We start from the raw sequence: 27,164 nt of genomic DNA, 5'->3' as shown, positions 1-27,164 counted from the left end.
TGCTGCCCTCGCTCTGCCCCGCAAAACCCTCTGACATTTAAGTGCCTTTTGGATGCTTTAGAGCCAGATCCAGGCAGACTGAGAGGTGGAGTAAGGCAGGACACAGAGCATCCCAGCGCATCTGCTGGGCGTGCGCACCCTTTGAGCCTTCCTTGCAAATTGGGGGTGGTGGAATTAAGCAGAGGGTTGGATATGCCAGGTCCTGCTCAGCGGCTCTCAACCAAAGTTGCATCCTTGCCCGTCTCCTTGATAGAGGCACTGGTGTTGGAGCTCCATGCGGAAAGCAGCACACGGGTATGGGGCAGCCGTGTAGGGGCTTTCCCTGGGGGGAGCAGCCCATTGCTGAGCCAGGGCAGCCACCTCCTGGTACCCACTGCCTGCATCCCTGCCTGCATCCCTGCCTGCATCCCTGCCCGTATCCCTGCCCCCGTCCCCTGAAAGTGCATCTGAGGCTGCAGAATCCACCGGCATCATCCATACCTGCCTCATCCGTACCCGCATCAGCGCTCTGCATCCACGCCTGCAGCGTCGCTCTTGTACCCACTCCCGCAGCATCCACCTGGCCCTGGGAGCTTGTGGCGTGGGTGGGGGTCTCGCAGCCGGGAGAGCCGGCACAAAAAGAAGCTCCTGGCTGTCTGAATGAAGGGGCAGTTTCTGTCATGCTTATTTTCTCATTTATTATTTAGAGCCAATTCAGCCCAAGCACCAGGAGCATGCAGAAGCAGCCAGGCCCTGACATCCTTTTCTCATTCTTCTCTCCTTGTCGCCAGTGGCGTGGACCAGAGATGAGTCGAGGTGGCTGGAACACACTTTTTGGGTCAAAACCCAGCCCCATGCACCTTCTTGGAAAGCACCGTCCTTCTTGGCCGCACAACACCAGCCAGGAGGATGCTGCTTGGGCTTGAGCAAGGCAAAGCTTTGGTGTCCTTGTGCCATGGGTGAATGCAGGTTTAAGAATGAAGGTTTAAGAGCCCTCTCCAAGTTTGCAGATGAATTCCTCCAAGGATGAGCCCCTGCACAGCCCCCGGGGGCTCTCCTGGGACCAGAAACATCCCGGCAGGGTTATCCCTCAGCACATCAGGGAGTCAGTCTGAGCATACGGACAGACTGCAGGCATCGATTGTCAAAGGATAAAGGCTTTATTTATTAAAATATATATTTTTTTCTTTTCTTTGCAGAGCACCTGCTAAGCTCTACATGACATGATGCAGGTAACCAAGTCCCAGGGCTGTATCCGACCCAACACCCCTGTAGCACTGGCTGAGCACGCTGACAGCTTTTCTTTGCAGCTGCAAGGGCTCAGGGCTGGAGCAGCCTCCTCTCCGCAGCCCCCTCGGACACTGCCTCCAGGTCGGGCTCCTCCAGGTCGCTGGTGAGGTCCAGGAATACCTGCAAGGCACCGCAGTAGAAACAGCCCGGTTATGGCTAAGGACTGATGGTACCAATGTTCCTTGTGGCTTGGTTTTGTTTTTTATACATGGAGTTTCTGATCTTGCCTACATTATATCATTTCTCATATCTTATATGAAATATGTTTCCTGTATGTTCAGCTTTCTCATATAGAAAGATTTGAATCAACACTGTTAAGGGCTGATTTTTTTTTTAATTTTATTTTTTTTCCTCTGAAAGATCAGTACCGATTTGTTATTTCTGGAACTTATTTAGAAATCAACAAACTTGATTATTTATTTATTTATTTATTTATTTTTGGATAGCTTTCCAGCCATTTAGCATCATCTCTCAGGAGCATTCCTGACATTTTCATTCTAAATCAACATACCTGTTGCAAAGTGTGCAAAGACAAGCTGTACTCCTCAAGCCTGAAATTCTGTTTAACTGCAGAGGGATGGAGAAGGCATCTTTAAAAACCAAATCCATATGAGCATTTTGCAAACAATCTTCATACTGAATTGTTTGTTTCCTTATACCTGCTTCTAGCTTGGAGAAAGACTGGGACAGAGGTAGTGCACCTTCCATCGGTATCTTGTAGCTGAGCAAAGAAGAAATCCTGAAAAAGAAAAAAAAAAAAAAGAACCCATCACTGGGTAACTCAGCACCAAGTTTTAGGGGCACTTACAGGGTTCCTGTACTCTTGGGTAAATGACTGAGCAGGGTCAGTAGGAGCAACGGAGCATCCCAGCACGTGTCCAGGCTGGTGTGCAGCCTGTCGGGTAGCCACCTTTCTTGCCGAGCCGCGTGAGGGAAGAGGCGCAGAATTTCGGCATGGAGAGCATCGCTTTGCCCCGCGTCCTTCAGCTTGACTTCCAGGTGGTAACTTGTGCCAAACCTCCTTCTCAGCTCCTCAAGGGAACCGATGTACCTGCAGAGGAGGGAAAACAGTGCTTAAACCATCTTAAGCAACAAATCAAGCAACCGCTGTATATAAGCAGGATATATACTTCCTCTAATTCATCAGCTAAATATATGTGTATATATATAATTTATATATTTATATAATATATTTATTATTTATTATATATATTTATATTTATTATATTTATTATTTATATATTATATATATTTATATTTGTTTGTGCTGCCCAAACAGTCCGTCTCTTTACAAAATTATCTTCATTACATACCTGGGACAAACGAAACTAACGTTTTCTATCAAATTAAATAATAATAATAAAAAATAATAAAACAGATTATAGACTAGAAAGAAGGCTACGCTGATACCCACCGAAGCTGCCCCGCCACCAGCACGGCCACCCGGTCGCACAGCGCCGCCTCCTCCAGGGAGCGCGTGCTGAGGATGGCTGCCCGTGCTTTGCTTCTCACAGCGGTCTGCATCGCTTTCCTGGGAACAGAGGGATCACATTCACTTCCCAGAACAGCCAGGAAGAACAGCATTATTTAAAAGGTTTCAGTTATCCTGCTTGAAGGTGACACGTGGCTGCCAGTGCTACACGGCGCTTTGTCATGCATCCCTCCAAATTTTGCAGTTTCAGATAAATCTGTTGTTGAAGAATGACAGCAAGCACTAAGGCTGTATGATGGAGAGTAAGAACAACCTATAATTTTTTCTCATGCTCTTAAGAAACAGGGATTTTTGTCTTTTCTACCAAATGCATTGTTTCAGCTGGAGTCTACTCAGGTTTTTTTGCTGCGCTACCATTAAGATTAAATCCGATGGCTGGCAAAGGCTTGCTGCCTGCTGAGCAAGGAGTCCAGTGAGTGCTACCCAACCCCCTGTGCATCAGGGGGAAAAAGGGAACATGTGGCTGTCCTCAGCCACTGGGGCAGAGCCCTGTGCCTGCCCAGCGGTCCCTGAACCACGAGGGGCAGACCCAAGCTGCTACGTCCCCCATCCCGGTCCTGCTGCAGGGGGGCTGCTCACCACAGACAGCGCTGCCCTTTCACATCCATGCCCACGGACGGCTCGTCCCACAGCATTACGGTCGGGTTCCCCAGGATGCTCACTGCAAAAGACAGCTGGAATGGAAAAGACGTGAGGTCAGGCCGGTGCTTAGTCTGTCTGCACAAATGCACTGAAACTGTGGAGCTGCCTGGGATGTCTTAATCCCTGTAAAGCTCTTAAAAGCTGAAGCTTTTGATTGCAAAAAGCAGGAGGAACTATGAAGTAAACCCTCCTCAGGTGTTCTTGGTTAACATTTTAACATCTCCCCAGAACAGCTTTCCCCAAACACCCAGGCATGCCGATGATCTGAAAGTGGTTTTCCATCCCATTTGCAGGCAGACGCACACCACAGGGCGTGAGGAGGAGATTACCTTGTAAATCCAATTTGTGCTAGCATTTATTAAACACACAATTCTGGGAGAGGGGGAAGTGAAAGATCCTGCCAGGCTGGATTCAAAAGCTACTGACAAAACCAAACCATGCCAGGAAGCCCCTTGCTGTGTGCGCTTCTGGCTTAGAGGGAAGCGACTGCCTTCAAAAAGCCTAAGGACCTTCCACCAGCACATCAAGTTTACAGAAATTTTAAATCAACACTGAATTTTAGCCTTCAATCCAAGATGAAAAACTTTTACAACACCAAGGAGCATATTCTGTTCTCCCTGACACCCGTGCCAGGAACCCAGCGTGTCCCTGAGCCACGACGAAAGCTTTCTGCGTGCCACGCTCAAGGAAGACAAGGCAGGCTTTGCCCCAGGAAGAAAGCCCAATCCAGCACATACCTTTCTGGCTTCTCCAGCAGGCAACCTCCTGGCCGGGGTGTTTAGATGCTTCTGGAGGTCCAGGTCCTTTGCCATGCTGTGGGGGTGGAAAGGGAAAATGCCAAAACTCAAGACTGTGAGTGCAGCTAATGGGATAAGCCAGTTACTAATGCAGCTGGACCAACGCAGAAGCAAGTTGAAATGTTTTCTGAAGTTTTTCTAGACAAACTAGGGTGAAAGTCTCCACAGACAAAGGATTGAGAATAGTACAAAGCAGCAGGTCTCAGCAGAAAGAGACTCCATCTCCCCAAGGCAAAGAGGCACTGAAGGTACTGCCTCTCATTTACACTAGCCAAATTTGTCAGCAGAAAACCCTTTTCCTGTCTTATATCTCCGGAGAGAGGAAGGACGGTGAACTGGAATCATCTGGCTGTGTACCGGCTGATGAGAACAGCTGCATCCTCTTTCCTCATCCCTCTCACGGCAGCGTGGGCCTCCAGATGCTGGCGCACGGAGAGCTCCGGCCAGAGCGCGTCCTCCTGCGGGCAGTGCCCCAGCCCGCCCTGCCCCGGGGGGGCAGCGGCCTCGCAGCCCTGCAGCAGCACCTGCACGAGACACACACCTCTACAGCCACGGGGTGTTGTTTTGGGGGGAATAACGAGCCCTTTGGAAAGGGGGTAATGTTTTCTCCTGCTCCACGGGGAGGCAATGTGGTCCTGATGGAGAAGGAAGCCCAGCATCGCTCAAAATCATCTCCAGCTACCACAGCTTCTGCTCATCTGAATCCAGGATGGCGTTTGTGCAAAACCAAATGGTGCTTACTGCCACCACACCGTGGGTGAGAGTACCAGCGTGAGACTCTCATCTCCTAATAATGCTTTTCTGTTTCAAACATTCGGTCCCAAATCTGTAATAGCAATGGTATTTCCAACCTCCCCCCCCCCAGCACATGTCATTAATCATCGTGCACATAATTAAGTGATGGATGGTTACTGGCCCAACCCTGTTCACATTCGTTTTCAATTTCCTGGTTTTGCAAGGCTTTTTATAGAGTGTTATTTTCTTTTAAAGATGTGAACATTTCTTACAGTGCTTGTGAAATATCAAGAAGGGTTTCAAATCCAGACTGAAGATTTTGTGTAGCTCCAATCCATTAGTCTCTAACACTGATGAAAACTAGAATATGCTTTATGTGTATCGACACTTGCTTCTTTCTCCTGTCCATATCCAGGGTTGTGTGCACATAAATCCCCTGATTTAAGGGCTGTGTTACCAGCTTCTCTTACAACACCCTTCATTTATGAAGGCATCAAGGTTACCCCAGCTGCTCCAAAGGAACCACCTACCTCCCCAGCGGTCACTGCTGTGTCTCCAGAAATCATGTGCATAACAGTGCTCTTTCCACATCCATTGGGTCCTAACAGACCTAATAGTTCTCCTGGAACAAATATGCAAGAACTGTTAATGGTGATAAATATTCACAACACCTTGTCTCCTGTGTGCCAAGCAATGCCTAAAAGTTCAGTAGGAGAGAGGGGTATTCATTAACTTATCCCAGCAAAATGAAGCCCTGAGCAGGGGAGCCCAGATGCAGAAGATGCTGCTTGCACTGGGTCTGGCTGCACACAAGGAAGATCTAATAAAAATAAGGTCTCCAAACGTGACTTCACACCAGATAGACATCGGGGATGGGGAAGGAGAGGGGGGCAGCAATGTATTTGAACCTTTTTTAACACTGAAAGAGAGATTTCTGACAGCAACTTTCTTCTTTTTCTTAAACATGGAACAGGCCTTCTTGTCTTCATACTCCTTGCGCAGACTGTTGACAACGATAACCGCCTCCTGCAAAGAGATGGAGTGGGAATAAAAGCTCTCCTCCTCCTGTCCCGTGAGACAGCTCATCTGTTCTTGCCATCAAGCATGGCTCTTTAAAATTTCTAAATTATAAATCCAAGAAACAAGGAAATAAAATAAAAATAAAATAAAATAAAATAAAATAAAAATAAAAATACAATAAAATAAAAATAAAAATAAAATAAAATAAAATAAAATAAAATAAAATAGCAAAAGAAAAAGAAAAAGAAAAAGCAGAACGTGAATAAAAGCTTTGTGCCAGTCATTGCTGCACTGATTTCTCTCTGCCACCAAGAATCGATGGTCTGGATGGCGAGGAGCACTCCGGGATGCGGGCAGTCCGTCCGTGGAGGTGTGTGAGCTCGAAGCAGGCAGGCACGAAGCAGGGGAGCAGGAGGACCGTGAGGGCTGCTCTCAGCTCACCTGGGGCTGCAGGGAGCCCATGGCACTCCTCACCCTCTCCCTCTCCTCCTGCACTTCGGGGGCCTCCTGCCCCGGCGGGTCCCTGTTCTGCTGGGCGAGGGATCGCTGCCGCCGAATCCTGCGGGAGGGGATGGGGGGGGTCCAAAACCACTCGGGGTTAGCGGGTGGCTTTACAGATTTGTTCCCTGGGCAGCGTCGGTGCAGTGCCCAGCACATCTTTGAGTCCACAGATGGCGGTTGCTCAAATATTCATTCATGATGCGTGTGGGGGAGATCTCTGTGGTATGCGTGAGAAAATAAAGGCCAACTTCAGCTTGTTTTACATCGCTACTATTGACTAGTCCCCTGCTCAACACGTGCCAATGACCTGGTCATATAAATGTACACCAGGGAGCTGTTTCGGCATCTGACTGCTAGCTGAGTCCTGCCTGTTAATGTTTGACAGCTGAATACTTCTACAAATACGTTTTACGTTGGTCATACACTGCTGGTGGCAGAGGAGCAGAGAGGTTAGCAGATGACCCCATTCTGGTGAAGCTTCAGGAAAACTGTCCTGCGGAGAGCAATACTCGGTGCATTTGGAAAAGAGGCAAAATGTTGGATTTCAACTTGTACCTACTAATTTTGCCAGCTACAGTGAAATGTCCTGAAATTTCAGCAACAGAGCATAATTTAAAAAGCTCACATCACATTTACTATTTTCACTAGGACACTGCAGTTTAACTGACCTTCTGTTGCAACGCACTGGGTGGGACTGTGCCCGCAGACACACTCAGGGAAACTCCAACAAATTCAATCTGAAACTGCAGTGACCCAAAGGAATAAAACAACTCCTCCCTCCTTTCTCAATTTCCTCCTCTCCGGATAAACTGGTTAGAACTAAAAGGGTGGGCTGTGCTCACACTTCGCAAAATACTTTTGAGCTCTCTTTTCCTCTCCCACTGCCATCAGGGGTGACTGGGGGGGCCAACAGGGATGCCCGCTGCTCCAAGGCACCCAGGACGCACCTGAAGATGGGATCTTGTCCTGTAACTGTGTCTCCGTATCTCATCTCCAAATGGCGCAGGATAAACACAAAGATCAGACAGTGGACGTAAGGCTGAAAAACAATAACGAATTAGGTTTGCACGGAGAAAGGTAACAACACACTCAATTAATTTTAATTAATTTTACCTATAAATTAATTTTACCACCGACATGTAAGGTGAAATTTTCACCACAAAACCCATGCTTTATCTATGGGAAGACTTATGCCAGCCCAGAGCAAGTCCATCACATTAGAACAGGCATCTGTTCCAAAACAGTTATCATCAAATTGCTCCTTACTGCAAAGACAGCTATGAAGATGTTATTCCACGAATCAGGAAGATGAATACTGTGAAACAATATGATGTGCTACAAGGAAAAAAAAAAAGAGAATTAAATCAGTCAGTTACAAAAACTCCTTAGCACAGCGTGCCACAGCGCAGGACTGGAGCAGGCGTGGGATGTAGGGGTGCACGACTTTTCTGCCGGTTGGGAGAAAGGAGCTTTGATTTCTATTTATTTTTCTGGCTTCACACTCCCTCAAAGAGCTGCGACTTCCATTGCTAGTTAATTCAGAGGTGCCTCAAACCTAGTTTAGACTGACCTTTTCCATCATTTTCTCGCTCTTCCCAGCAACCTCCATCCCTCCAGGTCTCCCGTTCCACTGCCTTCCCCTCCCATACTACCCTGGCTGCCAAAAGGCAGTCATTGACACAGCTTTTTGTATCTAAACAAACGAAAAAACCCACTCAAGTGAAGGATCAACAAATCCCTTCCCTCCTTCCCCAGCCTGGACCTTTTCTTCTCCCATTGCCTTTTCTCACTCTTTGTCTTTTTGGCAGTTGTTGCTTTGGGAGAGGAAATTTGGGAAGCACCTCGTGGACGTGAGGATCCCAGCACACCGTTCTGGTTTGCACCACGAAGATCATTATTGAATCTAGTAGGACATGTGCCCTTACCGAGTAGCTCAGCAAGCCCAGCAATGGAAACAAAGGAATCAAAGTGGAGAAGGTGATGTAGTAAACTTCGTGCGAGTCACTGATCATGTAGAGAATGAAGTTCACCTGAAATAAAGTCAAAAAAGTATTTCCAGTATTCAAGTATTTCTAAAAACTAGGCTATTTGCCACTGATTATTCTGGGGTTATTCCGCTGAATATCAGTATGTTTGAAGTGAAACCTCAAGAGGCAAGGTGTGGAAATCAAACATTTCAGAGTGCAGATTCACTTCACTTACCAGAATGAAGATGAAAGACCAAAGGTAGCGATTGCTCCGACCCTTGCGAAACTTAAAGGCGATTAAATAGACGAGGAGGATGAGAGAAAATCCATAACCGGCTGTGCAAACGGTCTAGAGAGAGAGGCTGATGTCACCAACAAGGAGATGGATGTGGATGCGCAAAATCCTGCTTACAGCAGCCCATTTTGGTTAAAATACTGAATGCAGCTGGATCCCCGGGTTCCACCGTGCTGGTGGTGGACGCCCTCTGTGGGAGGAGGGAGGGGGATTTGTGGGTGCCCACCCGGCGAGAGCTTACCATGGGCAGGATGGTGCTGGCCTGCAAGGGGCAGGTGTGGTTGAAGAGCAGCACAATGCCGAACATAATGCAGAGCAGGGCCCAGAAGAGCAGGACGTCCACCAGTGCCTGCCCGCACCAGTACGCCGAGGGGAAGAGCCCCGCGAGCCGCAGCTGGGCGCGAGCCTTTACCTGCGATGGCAAAGGGGAGAAGGGAGGGAGCTCGGCAGGGCCCTGGACACCGTTCCTGCTCCTCCTCCTCCTCCTCCATCACCCTCACTCGTCCCTGCCCCAGCTGAGCCTCCCTCTCCCTTCCAGGCACTTTCTATTCTTAGCTCAACTGCTGTTAAAAAGCACATCGCTCTTAATAAGAAATAAAAAAAAAAAATTCTCCTGCCTCCAAAATCTTTGTTAATTAACACTCAAGTTGTTCTGAGCCCACGCTGGCTCCTAGAGATGCAGGCTAACACATTTTGGTACAACGCTGCGTTTGTGTAGCTGCATTTCTTCCAGTACCCTCCCTAGAAGTCAGCACACGAGCTGCTGTCCAGAGACGTCGCATTTGCATTCCCTTCTCCTTGTGCAAGACTGCTTTCAGGACATGCTTTTTACCTTGTAATCCTCCACGCTGCTCACTGCGAAGTGAGGAGGCAAACCAGAAGCCAAAATCAGCATGTGGCTGAGACAGATGAAAAAAACATCACGCTTCACTTCTGGGCTTTGTGTCTACGGAAAAAAAAAAATCCAAAATCATCAATGATCAACAGCTGTCCGGGGAAAGCCTAGCTAGCTCAATGCTCATAGCATGTGAGCAAGGGTAGTTACAGTAATTCATTTGTGCTTAAGAACATGAAACAATAAACAAAAGCATTTAACATCTTAAAATTTGCAAGAAATATTGGGATTACTGTAAATTGTTGAGAATAGGCACTGTCTTTTTGATGCTGATGCTTGTCATATGGATGCAGAAGCAAGGGGGAACCTGCAAATATTGCTGCTGTATGCCTCCCTTATTGCCACATAGCACAAGCTCGAGTGTCTTGTGGCACTTAAACCCTATTAAAAAAACACTGCAGAAGAAATTCTCATTAAATAGCCCCGGTATTGACTGCTGAGACATGCCCCCGGTGACTGGCCAGCAGCTGGACCGGCTTCCACCCGCCCAGCCCTCGTCACTCCAGCTTTTGGCTATTTTGAGTCATTTTCAGCAAAAAAAAGGCAAGGACGCTCACTCTAGAGAAGGGGTTGCTCCAGATGCGGATGCGTGCAGTGGAGTTGAAGAGCCTCAGGAAGGTGTTGCTGAGGATGTTCACGAGCACGGGGAAGCAGTTGATGGGCTCTGCGCCACACATGAGCGTGTATCGGTAGCTCTGAAAGCACAAGAGGAAAGGATGTCACCTTCCTGCCCGTGAGAGGTGCGAGGAGGCATGGATAATACTGAGGATTTTAGAGAAAAGTGATGACAAATGCAGTCGGTTTTACTGAAGAGCGGGAACTCGGAGACCTGGCTGTCTGCTAATAGGTATTGCAAGCAAAATGAATTAAAAAAGCAATTATTTCTGGAGAAAAGAAGGATGAATTGCATTAATACTTTTCTCTAAAGATCACTATAATCCTGAATTCCCATTAACAGGATTACTGACAGTATTTAATGTGTCAAATAAATATTCTCCCTTTTGTTGGGATTAAATTAAATTAAATATTCTCCCTTTTTTGTTGTGTATTTCCCTGTACCCCACTTAGACATATTTGAGACACTCCTGTTGACGTATGGGATGAAAGAAGAAAAAGTATCATTCACCTTGCCTTCCAGGGATATTTTTATAGCTCCATTATGTAGTTGCAGGCTTGTGATATTTTTCTCAAGACCTATTTCTGGCATTATGCTTTGAAACTTCAAAGCAGCAATGAAATCCTCAATTTCTGATCCTGAAATCAAGTCAAGAACAGAAATTAGAATAATTAGATTTTTAATACAGTCTCTTATAAACAAGCTCCCACTTGCAAAGCAGATGTATGTTTAAAAAATCATTTAAAATCTCAGCCAATTTATATTTCCCTTTTTTTTTTTTTTTTTCCTGTATGGACAAAACTTTTTAAAGACAGTGAAAGTTTCTATAGTTAAATGATTTTTATTTTATTTTATTTTATTTTATTTTATTTTATTTTATTTTATTTTATTTAAATTGGTTCATTATTTTTTAAAATATAAGCTACTCAGTTATCACCACTAAAACTGGATTTGTTTTTGCTCACAAGAAAACACCTCCCAAAGCCACAGATGCATAAAGGAACGTACAGAAAGAGGAAGACAAGGCTGGTCTATCAGCTCTAAGGGGACTCAGAGTGGTGCAGAAAGCGAACCAACATCACATGTCCTTCTTCACCTGTATCATTGAAGATGAGAAGATTTGTCGACTTGCTTTGAATTTTGCCTTCAGTGGGAAGAAAATAGAAGCTGGCGGTCAGTTCTGAGATTCTGGAGCTGTCCCATAATTGAAATCCAATGACAAGCATAAGCATTGGAAGGATAAATACTCCAAACATCAGCAATCTAGATGGAAAAACAGTCCATGAGTGGGTCCAGGGGAACTCCATCTTTAACCAACAGAGTGACTCATGTGGCAAAGGACGAGGAGAAATTTAAAACTGGGGAAAACTTAAGCAATTCAGAGCTCTACCAGAAGTTCTAACTGTCCTTATTACTGCAACATTCAAGCAATTGCCACCTAACTCTTAGCTTCCAAATACTTTTCCCTCAGTCACCCCAGGGAAGAATCAAATCCTTTGGGAAGCCCCAGGCCAGCACGAGGGGTGCAGGCTGGGCCCCGTACTTACAAGGCCCTCAGAAGCTTTCCTTCGTGCTTGAGTTTTAGGAAGCGAATTCTCATCACGGCGCAGACTTGCTGCCTCCAGAGCGCCATGCCGCTCGCGGCGGGGCTCGCTGCTTCGGGATGCACCTCGAGGCTCTGGTCCCTCTCCTCCAGGTCTCCGTCTGCTGCGCGTTCAGCACGAGAAACAACGTTATCCAAAAAGAGCTTTCAAAGGGCAAATTGCAAGTGCAAACAATCAGCAAGGGTCTTCTGCTCTGAACAGAGGAATGCTTTTGTCTTAGAAACGAAACAATGGCAGAGAAAAATGGCCATAATTTACCCAGAACGGACTTATATCAGTGAATTGAAAGTGGTTGGACCTGGACTCATGTGTCTACACATGCAATGTCTTCACTGGCCTTGGGAACTGCCTTCTGACTAGTTTCTCTCTTCCCACCTCCTGGTCTGGGCAGTATACCCTTCAACTCCTTTACAACATCACTCTTCAATTCTTGTGCTTAAAAGGCTGTGGTAAGTTGAGAATGAATCATCTAGACTTCTCTGGGAAGATAATTGTCACTAAAGGAAATCTGAAATTTTATACAACTGCAATTCTTGACCTGCCAAAAACTATGAAAAATCACATTCAACAGAAATTTACATATACTTTTTTTAAACTGAATACACTATACAGAACCTTAATCATGCCAAACTTGCAAAGTGGAATCAATGTTTTACCTTCATGATCAATGGCTTCCTCACCCTCCAGCTTCAGGAAAACATCAGCCAGGGTTGTCCTGCTGACCTCGTAATTCACAACCCCCTGCAAGAAACCGCTGTCGAGATGGCTGAACAGATCTGCACAACAGAGAGAGCCAGGCTCAGCCCAGCGGCCAAGGCTTCTTTTGCAGAAACTCAGACCAGCATGATTAGCATGATTAACACTTTCTAGCATTCATAGCGTCAAGTTCCATAATGTAAAAGGCATTGCAAAACAATTATACTCTTTAGAGGTAGGTAGTACAAAATTCAGAGTTCTAGATTACCACCAGCCTTTGTGGTGGGAGAAACCTCATCCTGAAACCAGAGAAGACTCAGTAGTTTTTAGCCTGTGGATTAGTTGGTGGATTTTCTTTTGTTCACCTGCAGAGTTAATATTAGCATGTTCATTAGAGGCTTTCTTTAAGGCTGATGCTCATGCAGCTCTGGGCTCCCTAATCCTACGCAGCACAGACAAGAGAACATAATTATGACCTTCACAGCAATTTTGCATTCTGCTTCTCCCACCACTTCATTTCCCATTACAACCCTCACGCAATAGTAGGCTTTTGTTACCTGGGAAGCTGTCGGTGTTTTCCAGAGGTAGCAAGCAACACAGCTCATCCTTGTTCCGTCCTTTGAACACAGCGTCGGGGATGTACTGCCTGACCAGGGAGGCTGCAAGCTCAGGGTCGCACGCATCATTTATGCGCATCCTGTTTGTATTAAAAAGCAATTGCTGTAATATTAAATAAGAAAAACAATGCTTGCTTCATCCCTTTAAAAGACAAAGCCAGCAGTCATTCTTCAAGCCATAGGGAAACCTCCAAAACTAGGCAGTGTTTCAGTGGGAATTTTTTAATAGACGTCTGCAGTGCCCCTGGTTTTACCATGCAAGCAAGAAATAGTTGAGGTTAAGAATAACGATCCTGGCCAGCACTGCTAAACCAAGAAGACAGAAATTAAAATCCAGAGAAAAGCAACTTTACATTAATGCCGCTGTACGTCACTCTGGCACCACAGAGCATGTGGAAACTGCAGTTCTTCTTACTCTGGTCCCCTTTTGGCTGCAAGGGAGGTTGCAAAGTCATGTTAGCTACATGCTCCGAGCTTTCAGGATTGGGTCCAAAGAAAAGCAGCTTGCTATCCAAAGCAAGATATTTTTGGCAGCCTCAAAAGTCTCCTAAAATGAATTGTCAAGATTTCTATTACTCTATATAGAAACTCTTGGAGACACAGCCTCTATGAGAAAATACACACATTGCCTAGAAGCTTTTCATAAAAAGAGTGATGACCAAAAAGAAAAGGATTTACCTTAAGTGATAGCCAATTCCCCATTTTCTCTTCAAGTACAGAGATGAGCCAACACACTGTAATCTCCCATTTGAGAGAAAAGCCTTCCGATCTAAGGAGGTATTAATACAAAAGATTTAGGGGGGATTTACAGCAGCGCAGTAGATTGACCTTACTCTGCTCTTTCTGAACTCAACAGATATTTTTATAATGAAGTCAGGAGCACTAAAGTCAGGCCAGGGCTGAAAGTTTTTTTTTTTTTTTTAAATAAAAACAAAACACCCAAACTGTTGCCTTCCACCTAAGCACCAAGGCTAGTCTTTTACTTACGTATTCTTACAGGCTTATAGAAAATTCCCCAGGCAGCCCAAGATAAATAAAGACATAGGAAAGATATTAATTGGAACAACACCCCCAATTGCTGTGTGTGTGCCGCTCTTGGTAAGCCCTGGCTTAATGGAGCTGGGCACAGGCTGGGTCTCTGAAGCACACCTCGCTCTCAGACAAGACGCACCCAGCAAGCCCAGACCCCACAGGGGGCTGGTGGGGACCCCCCCAGTCCCACACCGCAGCCGCTCTCAGGGTGGACGCCTGGGCTCACCGGCGTGCGTGTCGGCCTCGTCCATGGACTGGGTGGTGAAGAGGATGACGCGGCCGGCCTGCCGCTCCTTCAGGAGGCTCCACACGTGGTGCCGGGAGCACGGGTCCAACCCGGCCGTCGGCTCGTCCAAGAGCAACACCTGCGAAGGGGAGTGAGATCAGGCTTCTGTGTGTCCATACCGCCATTTCCATTGTCACATAGCTTTGTTTCGTGCTTTTTGGGGTCTCGCTCAAAGAATAAAATGCATCCTCAACGGCAGCCATTTTTACTGTTTTTTTCTATTTCAGTATTATTACCTTTTTCATTTAAAAGGTTCTCATTGACCTAGATTCCTTGATCCTTCTGGCAGCCAAGTGAGTCAGTAGGTCAGCAGGCTCTCTGAGTGCCAAGGGCAAAGTACAAATGTCTGTCTTCCGAACCCAAATGCAAAGCTATGTGCTAAAACAATACCCATTGTGTGTGTGCAAGTATGACCGGTGCTTACCTGGGGATTCCCTAAAATTGCAATTGCAAGAGACAGTTTTCTTTTCTGTCTCCCATTCAGAGCATCAGCGTGCATGTCCTGAAGGCCAACGAGGTCCAACAGCACTAAGACTTTCTGCACCTTGAGAACGTATGAAAACAAAACACGCAACACTGGTCATATTTTGATTCATACATGGCTACACACAATACAGAAAAACACGACTTCAGGATTTAAAACTTGCCTGCTTTAAGTGGATTTGCTGTGAGGTAAGTTCTGCAAACCTGAGTTCTGACTCTTATCACATAAGGATAAGAAAATTAAAAAATACTTCTCCCCTAAATCAGTGCAGCTCTCATTTCTGCAGAACAAGACACTGGTGGTAATCTAGAATATAGCTTAACAAACTGTCCAAATGTTGCAGGACAGACATCAGTGACCAAGAAGCACATACCAACCTCTTGCTCTGCTTCCTTCCACTGAATCCCTTTGATGTGAGCAAAAAGTCTCAAGTTTTCCTTCACCGTTAAGGTTTCAAAATGCAAATTAAATTGTGGGCAAATCCCAACCATTGCCTGAATTCCTTCCATATCTTGTACTTCAGATACCTCGTAGTTGTATATCGTTGCAGAACCTGCACACAGGAATAAATGAAACAAATTTCATACTGCACGATCCTTCCCGGTTGTAAGGGGAAAGCACACTGTGTTCACACCTTTGCTATTAATTCCAGCATCGAGGGTGTTTCTCACAAAAAGTAATGCTGTTCAGAAATATGTCAAGTCTCTCCCTTAGGAACTAAATTATATTTCCTATTGATTAGCAGCTCATGGAAAACATCAGGCCATCCAGATGGAGACATAACCATCTGCATATGCTTGCACACACGAGGGATGTGCTAGTGCTGAAGCTGATGCTGAAGGAGCACTGACAATGAGCCAGACGGAGTGACTGAGATAAAACTTGGCTTTTTGCATCCTTACCCCCTTAAGCTTGAAAACCAGACAGCTTCTCCTCTTCTGCATTCAGGTCCTACCTGCTGAAGGCTTGGAAAATCCACTGAGCACGTTTAAGAGAGCCGTTTTTCCAGATCCGCTGTGCCCAAGTAACGCAGTGATCTGGCCTTCATAAATGCTTAAGGACAAACCTAGAAGAGACATATGGCGATATTAGGATGGAAGGTTGTGAGGCCAGCAGACTTGTACACGTAGCTTGTTGCCAAGTCTGACAGAGGAACATTTTATCTTTTGACACAGATCTGGAAATATGTGTTACGTGTTAATATTTAAACTCAAAACATTGATTTTATTTTCTGCAGGGTTCATAACCTTTTATTTTGGCATGACTCAAAAGACAGCACCACAAAAAGAAGAGCCAATAGCCTTTCCAAAATACGAGCGTTCATGAATTATTTTAAAGCAGCATATACAGAATTTGCCATCCCCTTTCGTTTAAAAAAAAGACTCATTTTGGATTTTTTTTTCCCACTCTATATAAACCTTTGGGACCACACTGATATTTTCACTGTCACATCAAGTTCTTGTTAAACAAAGGCATTTAACAAACCTCTTAGGGCTGTGCTATGACGATGCCAACCACCTGCATATCTGTGGCTTGCAAACGAGAGAATGTTTAGAGAGCAGGGCTCAGCCCATGACAACAGACATGGCTCCAGCCAGGGACCCAAAGCCAGGTTTTTTTTGCCCAAATGAATTTACACTTTGTGAGGGAGGGCTGAGAGGCGATTTTTCACAGTGGCTCCTGGCTGTAAAACCCACAGCTTTTAAGGAGGCTTCTTCTATTACAGAAGTAATAAACAACAATTTTCCTGGAGTGAAAAGGCTAAGATGATAACCTTACAGAAATTTGCCAGTAATTTACCCCGGCAGAAATAACTATTGCATAATTATGCCTCCAGCATTGTTAAAATGCATTAAGTACATCCAGTGCATTTCAAAACAGCTTGGGTTCATATCTAGTGAAAAACGAAATTAAAGCAATTGCAAAACCTCTCTTACCTCTTAAAGCTTCGGTTTTCTTGTCCTTCCTCTTGTATATTTTTTTTATATTGTTTAGTCTAAAGGAAAGTTAAGCAAGCTGTTACTACTGAATCCCACAATTTTGGCACGCTTCCTCTGCCTCAAAATAAACTTTGAAAACTAGGCGAAAAAAAAAACATTTCTCAACCTCCTCCCCGGGCTGGTCCTTCTCGTCACCGTCAGGGGTAGGGTAATTCCATCGGAAGGGATCACTTGGTGTAATTCACTTGGGAAGCTGCGAGCCATTCCCCTTATCTGCGCTGCTCGGCCAGCTCAGCCTACCCTTCACCAGGCAACCCGGCTGTGCTCTCCGGCCAAACCCAGCGGGCAGCAGCTGCTTTTTGGGCCTGCAGAGCGTTACCTGATGGCATCCTTCCCCTCGAAGCCCGGTGGCATCGGCTCGGTGTCACAGCCGAGGACAGGCTGGCGGCCACCCTCGCCGCCAGCTCGTGGCCCCGCGCCCCGGCTCCCACGCTGCAGCCAGTATGACGGCCTCAGGAAGAAGGCAGGAGGGTACGGCACCCCGTACTTGCCTAAATCGGAAGCAAACAAGGTGAAACAGAAGGCCCAAAGTGCTGTGTGGCAGCTCAGCTTTGTCCACCTACAGCCGCAGAACAGAGCCCTTGGGCGGTGTGGAGGGATGGGTGATTTCTGCAATTTCTGCTCACTCATCCCTGTCTACAACGCAGGCAACAGTCACAGCAAAGACCTCAGTGGTCACCTCGGACCAAAATGCATACAAAAATTAGAATATCCTTCTAAGCCCAATGGTTAGGGCTGCTGGAGTAGACGTAGATGATCTCAGTGCCTTGCTGAAGGATTTAAGGTTCCTTTTGGAGCCTGCTTTTGAGGCCAAACTGGGTAGCTACATGCAGCCAGCTGCTGGGAAACAGGATCCTTCCCAAGCCTTTTTTTTCACGAGCAATACTGCAAATCCAGTTTGCAGCCCCTCACACAACGAGGCACAGCCATGGTGCTGAGATGCCATCCTGCAAGCTCAGCAGCTCGCTGCGCAGAGCCTTTTTGGCTGCTCCGTGTAGGTGACAGTTTGCTCTGCCCTGTCCCACCGCTCCTTTGGCACCTCTTCCCCATGAGGGTACTGGGGGTTATAGAAGAAAAATAGAAGGAATTTAATTTTTTTCCCTTATGTTTCTACTTACCAGGCAAAACCTTATCAAAATAGATGGCCAGCAGCAAATACAAAACACTGTCAAGGGTCAGTACGATGCATGGGTTCAGGAGAGGGTACAATTCTGGTGTAAATTCCGGTCCATATTTTTCTAATTTTATAATCTAGGGGGGAAAAAAAAAAGCACAAATCAGATGCAACACTCTCTTTAGCCAGAGATACTGCATGCAAGCTACAGCAATGTCATTGCGGCCTTTTCTTCACAAGAAACCTATGCCCACTTGGGATCGGGTCACTGTCACTAACAGACATCAACATGCCTGCAGAGCTCGGTACCACCAGCCCCATCCCACTGCTGCAATCATTTTCCTGAGCTGGAAACTTTTATATATATATATATGTATATATACAGAGCTGGCAAAGCTCCTCGTGCAGTTCAGGTTCTAACTACATTTGCTAGGAATAAGCATGCACTTTTTAGAGACAAATTTTGGTTGTACTAAATATTTAGGGAGGAGGGGCAATTGTGTCTCTGTGGCAAATTGCGTATGGCAGCTACTCCTCCAGCTGGCAGAAGCCTGCAGCAGGTTTGCTGTGGGCTGAGCTCCCCTGATGTGCTGGCTTTATCTTGAGCATACCTTTGCGATGCCAGCTATGAAGGTGAAAGGACTGAAGAGGTTAAAAATCCACTCCAAAGATGGGGGCACTTTTTCAAATATTGTCATAAAGCCCAGTAATCCAAAGATGACGTGAAGGACAAATCCCACGAAACTGGCAATATTAGGCTGCTTTAGCAAGGAGCTGAGCATGAAACTGAAGTGAATCTGCAGCAGAGAAAACCAGGAATTAGCAGGATGCATTTCTGCTCGTGATTAAGGAAAAAAAAAAAAAAGAAAAGAAAAAAGAAACAGCACATAAAAATCCAATAAGCAACATTAAGAGACCCAGCTGGGTTCCAGTTGTCACCTAGAGATGCACACAGCGTCTCGCAAGGATTATTTCATTTAGCAGTCAGCTTGGATATTCAGGGCAGCTCTATAGGGACGGGCAGAACAGACCAGACCCAGCTCTGCCTCCCTGGGAGGCAACCCCAGCCCCACACAGCACCAGCCCTCCCATGCCCACTCATGTTACCACCGCTTCTTGCTCTGATTTTAAGTCCGGATCTCCCAAAATCAAAGAACAGGAGTGATATATTAGCCTACAAACTGTAATTAGAAAGCGTGGTAACGGAGGAGTTTTTGTTCCTTTCTCCCAGCCAGGGAGTACTCTGCACTCTGTTTTAGCTGCTTCAATTAGGAAATGGAAAAATTCACACATCATTAAAAAAAAAAAAAAAAGGAAAAAAAAAAGGCAGACTTACAGATGCTATGCCATAAAAGAAATAAAAGGAATAAATTTCCAAAAAGCTGCGATCGAGGGTGACTCCTTTAATCGTGATCAGAGTCAGCAGACTGGCCATGACTGAAATATAAACGGTGTACAAGAGGCTCCAGGACAACCTGCAAAGGAAGGCACAGCTACTGTTGCCTCTGCAAATGTCAGCAGCTGCCAAGACACAGCCAGTGCAAGGTGCTCCCTTCTAAATTCGGACCCGAAGTAATTCCCAAGCACGCCTCCACCTGCAGCTGCCCCACCAGAAAGGAGCCAAGGAGCCTTCCTCGCAGGAGGAGGCGCTTTGTGGCCCCTGCACCACCGAGGAGGGGAGCGAGGAGGTGCCTCACACCCACCCGAGCCTCTGCAGACGCAGCAACACCAGCAAAATGCTGCTGAGCTCTGCAGCCAACATTTCCCATCCCGGTGCTTCCCCAACAACTGGAAATACCCATGCTCAGAAGGCTTCAGAAGCAGAGCCTTCCTGTTTTGGTAGACCCTACACCCCCACATCCTTCATCGTTTTTCTCCAAAATTTCTTCACTTTTTGTTGTTGTTGCTCTCCGCATGTATCAGCCTGTTCCTGGAGGCGTGCAACACCTGGACACCAAGAGCTTTGCTACACGAAGAGTGCTCTTTCACTGCTTTTTTTTTTTCTTTTTTTTTTTTTCCTTTGGAGAGCTCAGTACAACAAAAAACCAAATCCTGCATCAGACTAACATCCCTGGAATCTGGGCTCCTCCAGCTGACAATAAAAGCAGCAAAGGTTTGGCTTCAACGACATACAGAAGCCCCCTGCCCACTCGGTTGTTCCCCCACCATCTCCCATCGGGCTTACCAGAAGGCGAGGTCCTGTAAACCCATGGCTTTCATCAACACCTTCAGCTTCTTTTTCTCCCTGATAACTTTCACTGAGAGAAAGTACATATACGGGGAGAAACACAGCACGGCGTAAATGATGAACCAAATATAGTCCAACTTGTAGACGGGCTTGATCGAGGGGGATCGCAGACGCACGCCGCTAATTGATTTCATCTCTTCCCAGACTGAACGGTTGGTTTTCATCTGAAGGACAGCAGTGAGCCATCAATTTTCTTTTCTTTATTTTCTAAACAGCCAAATTTGGAAAAAAATAGCCTTTCATAGGCATTAAAGTTACCAGTTTTTCAAGAGCGATGTTAAGTTTAATAGGGGCAAATTAGCCTCAAAATTTAATATCTTTTTGTACTGCCGTGTAATAAACACTAATGTTGCCTTTGAGCTATAAGAGCAAGCATTGCCTACCAAACAGATGGAACAGAAATATAACAGAAGTAGTGAAGCAATTATAGTATAGCTAAAGGGCAGGAGCTTTACTGCTCTGTAAATACTGTATTTGGAGTTGATTAATTTTTCATGATGGAAGAATTTATCACTGAAAAATACAGTTTGGTCCACACCGAACATTTCACATTTCTTTTTTAAAATGGAGCAATCTGATAAAAATAAAACCTGAAAGATAAAAATTCCAGCAATAGTGTTTCCATTCGTTTTACTTTGAATTTTCCTATAAACCTGAAAATAATAATAAAAAAAAAAAGAACAAAGAAAAGAAAAAAGAAAAAAGAAAAAAGAAAAAAAAGAGAAGTTTGGCAACAAAATAAGTTCCACGCCTTTTAACTCCACAAATGGACTGTCACCCTCTAAATCAGCATCAGCCCAGTAATTCCATGGGTGGGTTAATTTTCAGCATAACTCAGGAAATCTCTTGCACCCGGAAGAAATACGCAACTTGCCACAATGATCCATCATTCTTTTCACTTTTGAATGACACTAGGTATTTAAGAAGTTAACAGTCATGGGACTTTATTTTTTATATTTTATTTTATTTATTTATTTATTTTTTCTAGTAAAGTTTCTGGATAGCTCTAGAAAGAAAGAATATTTTCTGTCACGATCATGCTTACTTCTATGACTGCAGCATCAATGCTGGACTGCACCGATAGGAAGCCCACATACCAGTACGAAGGAACCTTGCAGAAGTTTGATGAAAAATTGCCGCAGGTATCTGTGGGAAAGAAAGAAAATGAAGCATTTTATCTACATATTTTCATATATATGGGTACATATGCATATACATATATATACACACACACGGGTATGTGTGTTGAAAATGTATTTGACCCAAGAGTCAAGAAATCAAGATTTAGTACTACTGAGCCTGGAGCAGCCTTTTTTCTCCCAGAATAACGTGACATGGGGAGTCGAAGGCTGTGGCTCCCTGGTTTCCTTCTAAGTGAACAAAACCTCAAAGTCTAATTAGAATCTTTCTAGAAGCATTTAGCACATACAGCCTTGATCCCTTCTGAGTGGCCTGGCAGCACAGAGATCCATCTATACATTTTCTAGTGTAAAATCAAGTTCTCTGGTTTCATTTATTTTTCTTACCAATGTTTTCAAAGGCTTCGTTTGGAGACACCACACTGTAACTCTGAAATCTGAGATGGTAGGAGAAGTCATCCTTAAAAACAACACCAATAATGTCATCATCAAAATTTTCTCTTGTTTCCAGGATTTTCTCGTTTTCCACCTCTTCTATTAAGATACCTGAGAACAAACACCACCGCAGCAGAAACTCTGATTAGCGATGCACCAACACGAAGCAGCAGCCACATCGTGTGCTCTTCTGAATTGGGATTTGGTATGCCCAAGCCGTTTTACCTAGTTACCTGTCATCACGGAGTCTGAAGCCACTTTGCTCATTATCTGCCTGGTGGTGTTGGTTACAGGTGTATACGCCAGCGTCACTCCCGTTGCGTTAAAGGCAGGCTCGTCTAATCGCCCAAGGAATTGATAAGGGATTTCTTGCCGCGGGGAGTGGTCTATCATAATTGATGATGTTTGTATTATTAAGAGAAAAACCCCACAGGTAATCCATTCCTAGGAGATGGGAAGGAAATAAAGGTGAGTGGCAGCACAGTGGTTTGGAAATTGGGTGCTGTGGGAGAGGCTGGTGCGGCTTCAAGGGCTGATCTGCCTGCATGGTCATCCAGACACGAATGCTTTCTTCCTGAAAACGAGCTGTTTCACAGGTGGAGTAATTTTAAAGTATGAGGACTGCTCCGAGTGAAAACCATGTTTTTTTAGTATGGGAGCCAATAGGTGGACATCGTGAGTTGGACATTGTGTTCTTCTGGTGAGCGCAGAGATGGGATCAACAACACGCAGCAACACGCTGGCTTTGTCTCAACCCTTATTATGCTACAATATTGTAGTGTCACGGGAAGAACCGCAACTGTGGACATTTTCCAGAGAGCCACATTACCAGCTGAGGCTTCTCATGTATCACCTAGCGTAAAAACAATGCAGTGCAAAAGCAGTTGGCTGTGGAAATCCTAACTTCCCTTTGGAAGAACAGACACTTGCCTGGAAACTTTCTGTTTTCTTCCTCCACACCAGCAGAATGTTTTTCCACAAAAGAGCCCAGGTTTGCTGGTTTATTTTTGAGGCTCTCTTGAATATTCTCTGCATTTTCCCAGCTAGGATGAAACAGAAAAAAATATCATTTAGGTCATCAGAAGTTAATATATTTACTTGGGTAAACTCCTCTTTAGAGAAATCCAACAACATGTCAAAGGTCCAGAACTTTTCCACGTGTTACAGTTCAGACACCAAGGAGAAGTTCAAAGGAAATGGTGTGGGATCACACTCGTGAACACAGAGCTGGGTCAGCCCCAGCTGCCTCGTGCTCATTTCCAGATTCAGCCTGTGTCTTCCTCAAGAGGTTTTGTAGGAAGAGGCTTTTAACTGGCTGTAGTTTGATTCTTCACCTATGTGAAGTTAACAGAGAAAAGCCAATGTGAAAGGATTGAGTGGCTAATGGAAGAAAGAATATATGTGTATATATATATATATTGTTTTCTTTTAATGTGATTTTTCCAAATGCTTAAAATATTCTGGATCTGCGACAACAGCATGAAGGCCAGCTGCTGAGGGCAGCAGTTCTGGCACACACTGTGCATGCAGCTGAGCCTCTGATCATGCATTTCTTGCAGGGAATTTGTGCCATGCCTTAGCCACGCATTGGTAAGCCACCGCTCATCTGCTCCAGATGTCATAACCAGACAGTGAAACACCCGCTGCATACAGACACACACACACACATACTGCTGCCCACATCGGCTATAGGGGAAGGCAGCTGCCACCCAGGAGGCCAGGTCAGAAACACTGCTTAGATGCCAGAAATAGCCCAAAAGAGATGCTGCCGCCATCTCTTTTAAGTGGGCTGCTAAGAGGCTGATTTTTTTTTTTTAATTTATTTTTTTTTTACCCCACCTCTCTTTCACCCTCTCAAAAATAATTCCTGTTTTTATCCAAATGCTATGTTAAAAATTATAAGTCGAATACAGCTGGAGGAGGGCATCGTTAAGAAAATACCAGTCTGTTTCTTTATCTCCTCCTGAATACTGAGCAGGGAAGTACTGGAGTTGGGGAATATTTATCCCAGCTCTAGCTTCAACCACACAGCCCAGCAGCCAACAGCCTGTGCAGGAACAGCGGCAGCTTCGTGCCGACTGCCTGCACGACCTTCCCAGAACGAGAGCTGGGCAGGGAACCTCAAAAACACGTTTTTGTATTTTAGTCCTTCAGAAGGGATGAAACCAAAATCAAAGCAACCTCAAAAGCATTGTGCTCTGTTCCCCTCGGACATCGCTTCCTGGTTTCACGGATCGGGCAGCTGGAGTTAATAAATGATTCCACTACTCCGTTCCCCTCATTGTTTGTTTTGGGAAGGACTAAATATTTGTGTACTCCAGGGGCGATGGATCCCTGTTTACCCTCTGACTATTAGCACAAAGATATTTCTCCGCTCTTTGCCCTGCCCGAAGCTTTCTCTCGCGCTTCCACATCGCAGGCTAACGGCAACTGGGAGACGATTTTGAGGAAGTGCTACTTGCTTTTGGCCAAGCCTGGATTTCACCCGTTGTGAACCGAAAGCAGCAGCGCAGCCGAGGTTGGGACAGTAAGCAGAGGTCCACGTGGGGGCATTCGGATAACAAGGAAAATACAACGGTCTTGTAAAAACTACGCTGAATCTCTACAGATGTAGCAAACCGTTACAAAAAGGGGGCAAATGTGAAACTAAAACAAAATAAATATCCAATTAAATTTCTACTGGTTTTAATTTTATTTTTTGCTTCTGGAACAAGAAACGAATTCCCCCTGGAAGCTGAAACACGAAGCTAGAACGTCAGGCAAATGGCGATGTCTACAAATGGTGCATGAACTTCATCAGGAACAACTTCAGTTTAAAGCAGATATCCAAAGACACAAAATGTAAGCAGGAGAGATGCTTCTGAAGGATCTGAGATTCAAAGCTTCAGATTCAGAAGACAGAAACCGACCACCAGGAATGTTTTGGGGACAGCAATATTGAGAAGCCTTAAACCAGTAAGAGCATCACTTGTAAAACTGGATATCTCTGGAAACTTTTCATTTTTGAGGGCTCAGTAAATGCACCCAAACTTCTTGTTCTCCAGGAACAGGCTTCCTAGGCATGGCAAAAACTTCTGCTGTGATTCTGTGTCTTGCTATGCCAGAGGTAGTCCCGGGAAGGCACGTCCCGTGCAAACACCTCATTCCTTCACTTACCATCTCAGGGATTTCCTACTTGGCACCTCCTCAGATTTTTTTCCCCTCTAATGTAAAACGAACAGAGCATATCGCAACGGACTCCTAAAAGCAAGCTGCTCCTCAGCATTACTGGCAGGGAACCCTCGGTGCTGGCTGGGGAGGAATAAATGTGCGCCGCATCCCGTGCTCCCACGAGGAGCTGCCGAATCGCCGCGCGCCAAAGCTGAATCCCCACGTGGGGAACGCGCTCCCTCGGTGCCCTCCTGTTTGCGAGTGTCTGCAAACAAAAACCTGCAGCTGGCCCCTACACAGCCTTGTATTTACTACCTGATAAACACGGGGCAGGTTTGCACGGATTCCACTCTAACACAGTTCTTCAAATAAGTTTTTACCCCAACTTTGAACTCCAGAAAAACAGTGCTAAGCCCGTCCCATACCAAAGTTCAACTCTTTAATTTCCCCAGAGAAGCGAACTTTGAGGATTCCCATCTTTCAAAGCCTTCAGTGCCAATGCAGGGCCACAGGAGGGGAGGGAAGGGAGGCAGGGTCTCTGGGAGCACCCGGTGGGTGCTCAACCTGCGGTGCTCAGGGCGTCCGTGGCAAGAATCGAAATCCATGAGCACCCAGAAAAGCTTCTTAAACTTTTTTGATGTGAAACTCAGTGTTTGTCAGAGAACAGAGCTGGAAAGTAGAGCTTTATGCTTTTAGCATAACACTATTAAAACAATCAGGAAAAAAAAAAAAAACCCTCCATAAAAACACCCTAGGTATAGTTTTTCACTTACAGAACGGAAATAGGAAACCCCTTACCTGGTAATGTGTTTTCCATTAGAAGTGTGTCTCCTGCAGCTCAGAGATGTCTGGGCTCGTCGTCTCTTTGCGGTCCTGGAGAGGGTTCAACGCTGAGAGGCAGCCGGTGGCCATGCCCCTCTCCAGCCTGACGTCAGAGTCCAGTCCCGGCGGTGTCGACGCTCCCAGCGCTGCGGGGAGGAGGCGATGACCCCGGTGAGCGATGCCTGCAGGCAGCTGCCCCGGGCTCGGAGCTATGAACCTTGCATTTTGCACTACGTCGCGTTAACAGGAGGCATGCGTAGCGTGTAAGATATAATAGCATGTTTCCACCAGGCTTTCCACATGTGCACTCATCAGGCAATATTAGGGAGAACAAAACCTAAATCAGAACATAAACCAAATACCCACTGGCATGAAAGTAATTTTTAAGTTTTAAGGAAGATATTTTAAAAAGTTCACTTGATTTTGCCACATTAATAACAAAATGACACTTTCCACCGAAGCAGCTCCGACGGAAGACTCCTGACCAGCTCAGCATTTGCTCACACATTTACCTTTCCCTGGGGTTTCCCACGTGCTGCTGCAGGTGCCAGGGAGAGATGCAGAGCTGTGGGGACTGGGATGGGTGAGCTCAAGATCCCAGTCGTGTGGCAAAGAAACCTCGACCCTGCCAAGCTCCTCTGCAGGGAAAGCTTCACTGCCTGCTCCCCATCGCGCCCAGAGCCTGAGTCAGCAAGAACTCCTTCCTCTGCCAGGGCAAACCTTCCATCCTAGCACCAATGGGACTTTTATTTCGTGTTTTCAATCTCCCTTTTGTTTTAATAATTTTTTATTTTTTACTCTTTTTTTTTTTTTTTTAAGTTTCCACTCCTTTTAATTGCTTTCCCAGCAGCTGCCACGCAGCTGGAATCAAGATGGGGATTTATCTTTATTTTTATTTTTAAAAATAGATTTCCAATGGATTTGCATTCCAAACAGGGAGGTGAGGAAGCCAGGAAATCCAAATGAGTTGGAAGGGTGTATAGCCATGCGACCACGCAAGTAGTTAAGAGAAAGTAATTTGACTGTCCTAGAACTTCAGCAGCTCGAGGAGACTGCATCTGCTTTGCAGAATTGTGTGACAACACAGAAACAGCCTGGTTGCTGCTTAACGAGAGGCTGTAGCTCTTCTGTGGCTGCCGATTTATTTATTTTCGTGGAATAAGCCCACTTAGGAGAGGAGCGTTGCGTTTTCCTGCACCGCTACCCATCAGACAACAACCTGGGGCTGCGGTAGGCACAGCAGAGACGCACAGCTCATTTTTAGTAAATTCACCGATAAATAAATAAATAAAAGATTATAAGCACATC

At 45.6% G+C, this 27,164-nt stretch overlaps 1 protein-coding gene across 2 annotated transcripts; it reads right to left on the bottom strand.

Moving 5' to 3' along the window:
• Nucleotides 1–1,120: 1,120 nt before the first annotated feature.
• LOC308179733 (ATP-binding cassette sub-family A member 9-like) lies at nucleotides 1,121–26,311 on the bottom strand. Of its 2 annotated transcripts, none has more exons than XM_080560344.1 (39): nucleotides 25,833–26,311; nucleotides 22,815–22,927; nucleotides 22,118–22,328; nucleotides 21,837–21,995; nucleotides 21,356–21,456; nucleotides 20,248–20,474; nucleotides 19,399–19,537; nucleotides 18,674–18,859; nucleotides 18,067–18,199; nucleotides 17,268–17,439; nucleotides 16,886–16,944; nucleotides 15,904–16,014; nucleotides 15,326–15,501; nucleotides 14,889–15,008; nucleotides 14,405–14,543; nucleotides 13,825–13,915; nucleotides 13,087–13,226; nucleotides 12,490–12,609; nucleotides 11,777–11,936; nucleotides 11,326–11,492; nucleotides 10,740–10,867; nucleotides 10,171–10,308; nucleotides 9,551–9,664; nucleotides 8,960–9,130; nucleotides 8,659–8,772; nucleotides 8,382–8,486; nucleotides 7,723–7,791; nucleotides 7,404–7,495; nucleotides 6,397–6,514; nucleotides 5,844–5,961; nucleotides 5,466–5,557; nucleotides 4,558–4,724; nucleotides 4,141–4,216; nucleotides 3,341–3,435; nucleotides 2,684–2,800; nucleotides 2,180–2,320; nucleotides 1,929–2,008; nucleotides 1,781–1,836; nucleotides 1,121–1,389 (listed from the first exon to the last, which is right to left on the bottom strand). In XM_080560344.1, exons 1-39 carry the CDS (start codon nucleotides 25,849–25,851, stop codon nucleotides 1,300–1,302), a joined length of 4,824 nt encoding a protein of 1,607 aa, XP_080416470.1. In that variant the 5' UTR covers nucleotides 25,852–26,311; the 3' UTR covers nucleotides 1,121–1,299. The 2 variants fall into 2 exon arrangements, with proteins under 2 accessions (XP_080416470.1, XP_080416471.1); XM_080560345.1 differs by having other exon boundaries at nucleotides 11,777–11,933.
• Nucleotides 26,312–27,164: the final 853 nt, after the last annotated feature.

Source organism: Anser brachyrhynchus, assembly GCF_964034855.1.
Source record: "Anser brachyrhynchus genome assembly, chromosome: 18".
Taxonomy (NCBI): domain Eukaryota; kingdom Metazoa; phylum Chordata; class Aves; order Anseriformes; family Anatidae; genus Anser; species Anser brachyrhynchus.
Note: the sequence above shows the minus strand (reverse complement) of the source record. Positions and strands in the feature narration are given on the sequence as shown.

What these genes read in the sequence shown, in the direction of transcription:
- LOC308179733 (XM_080560344.1), bottom strand. An exon ending in GGAATTGGCTATCACTTAAG is followed by an intron (nt 13,227 to 13,824) that starts GTAAATCCTTTT and finishes TAATACAAACAG; the next exon opens with GATGCGCATAAATGATGCGT. An exon ending in CAGCAGTGACCGCTGGGGAG is followed by an intron (nt 4,725 to 5,465) that starts GTAGGTGGTTCC and finishes TGTCTCGTGCAG; the next exon opens with GTGCTGCTGCAGGGCTGCGA.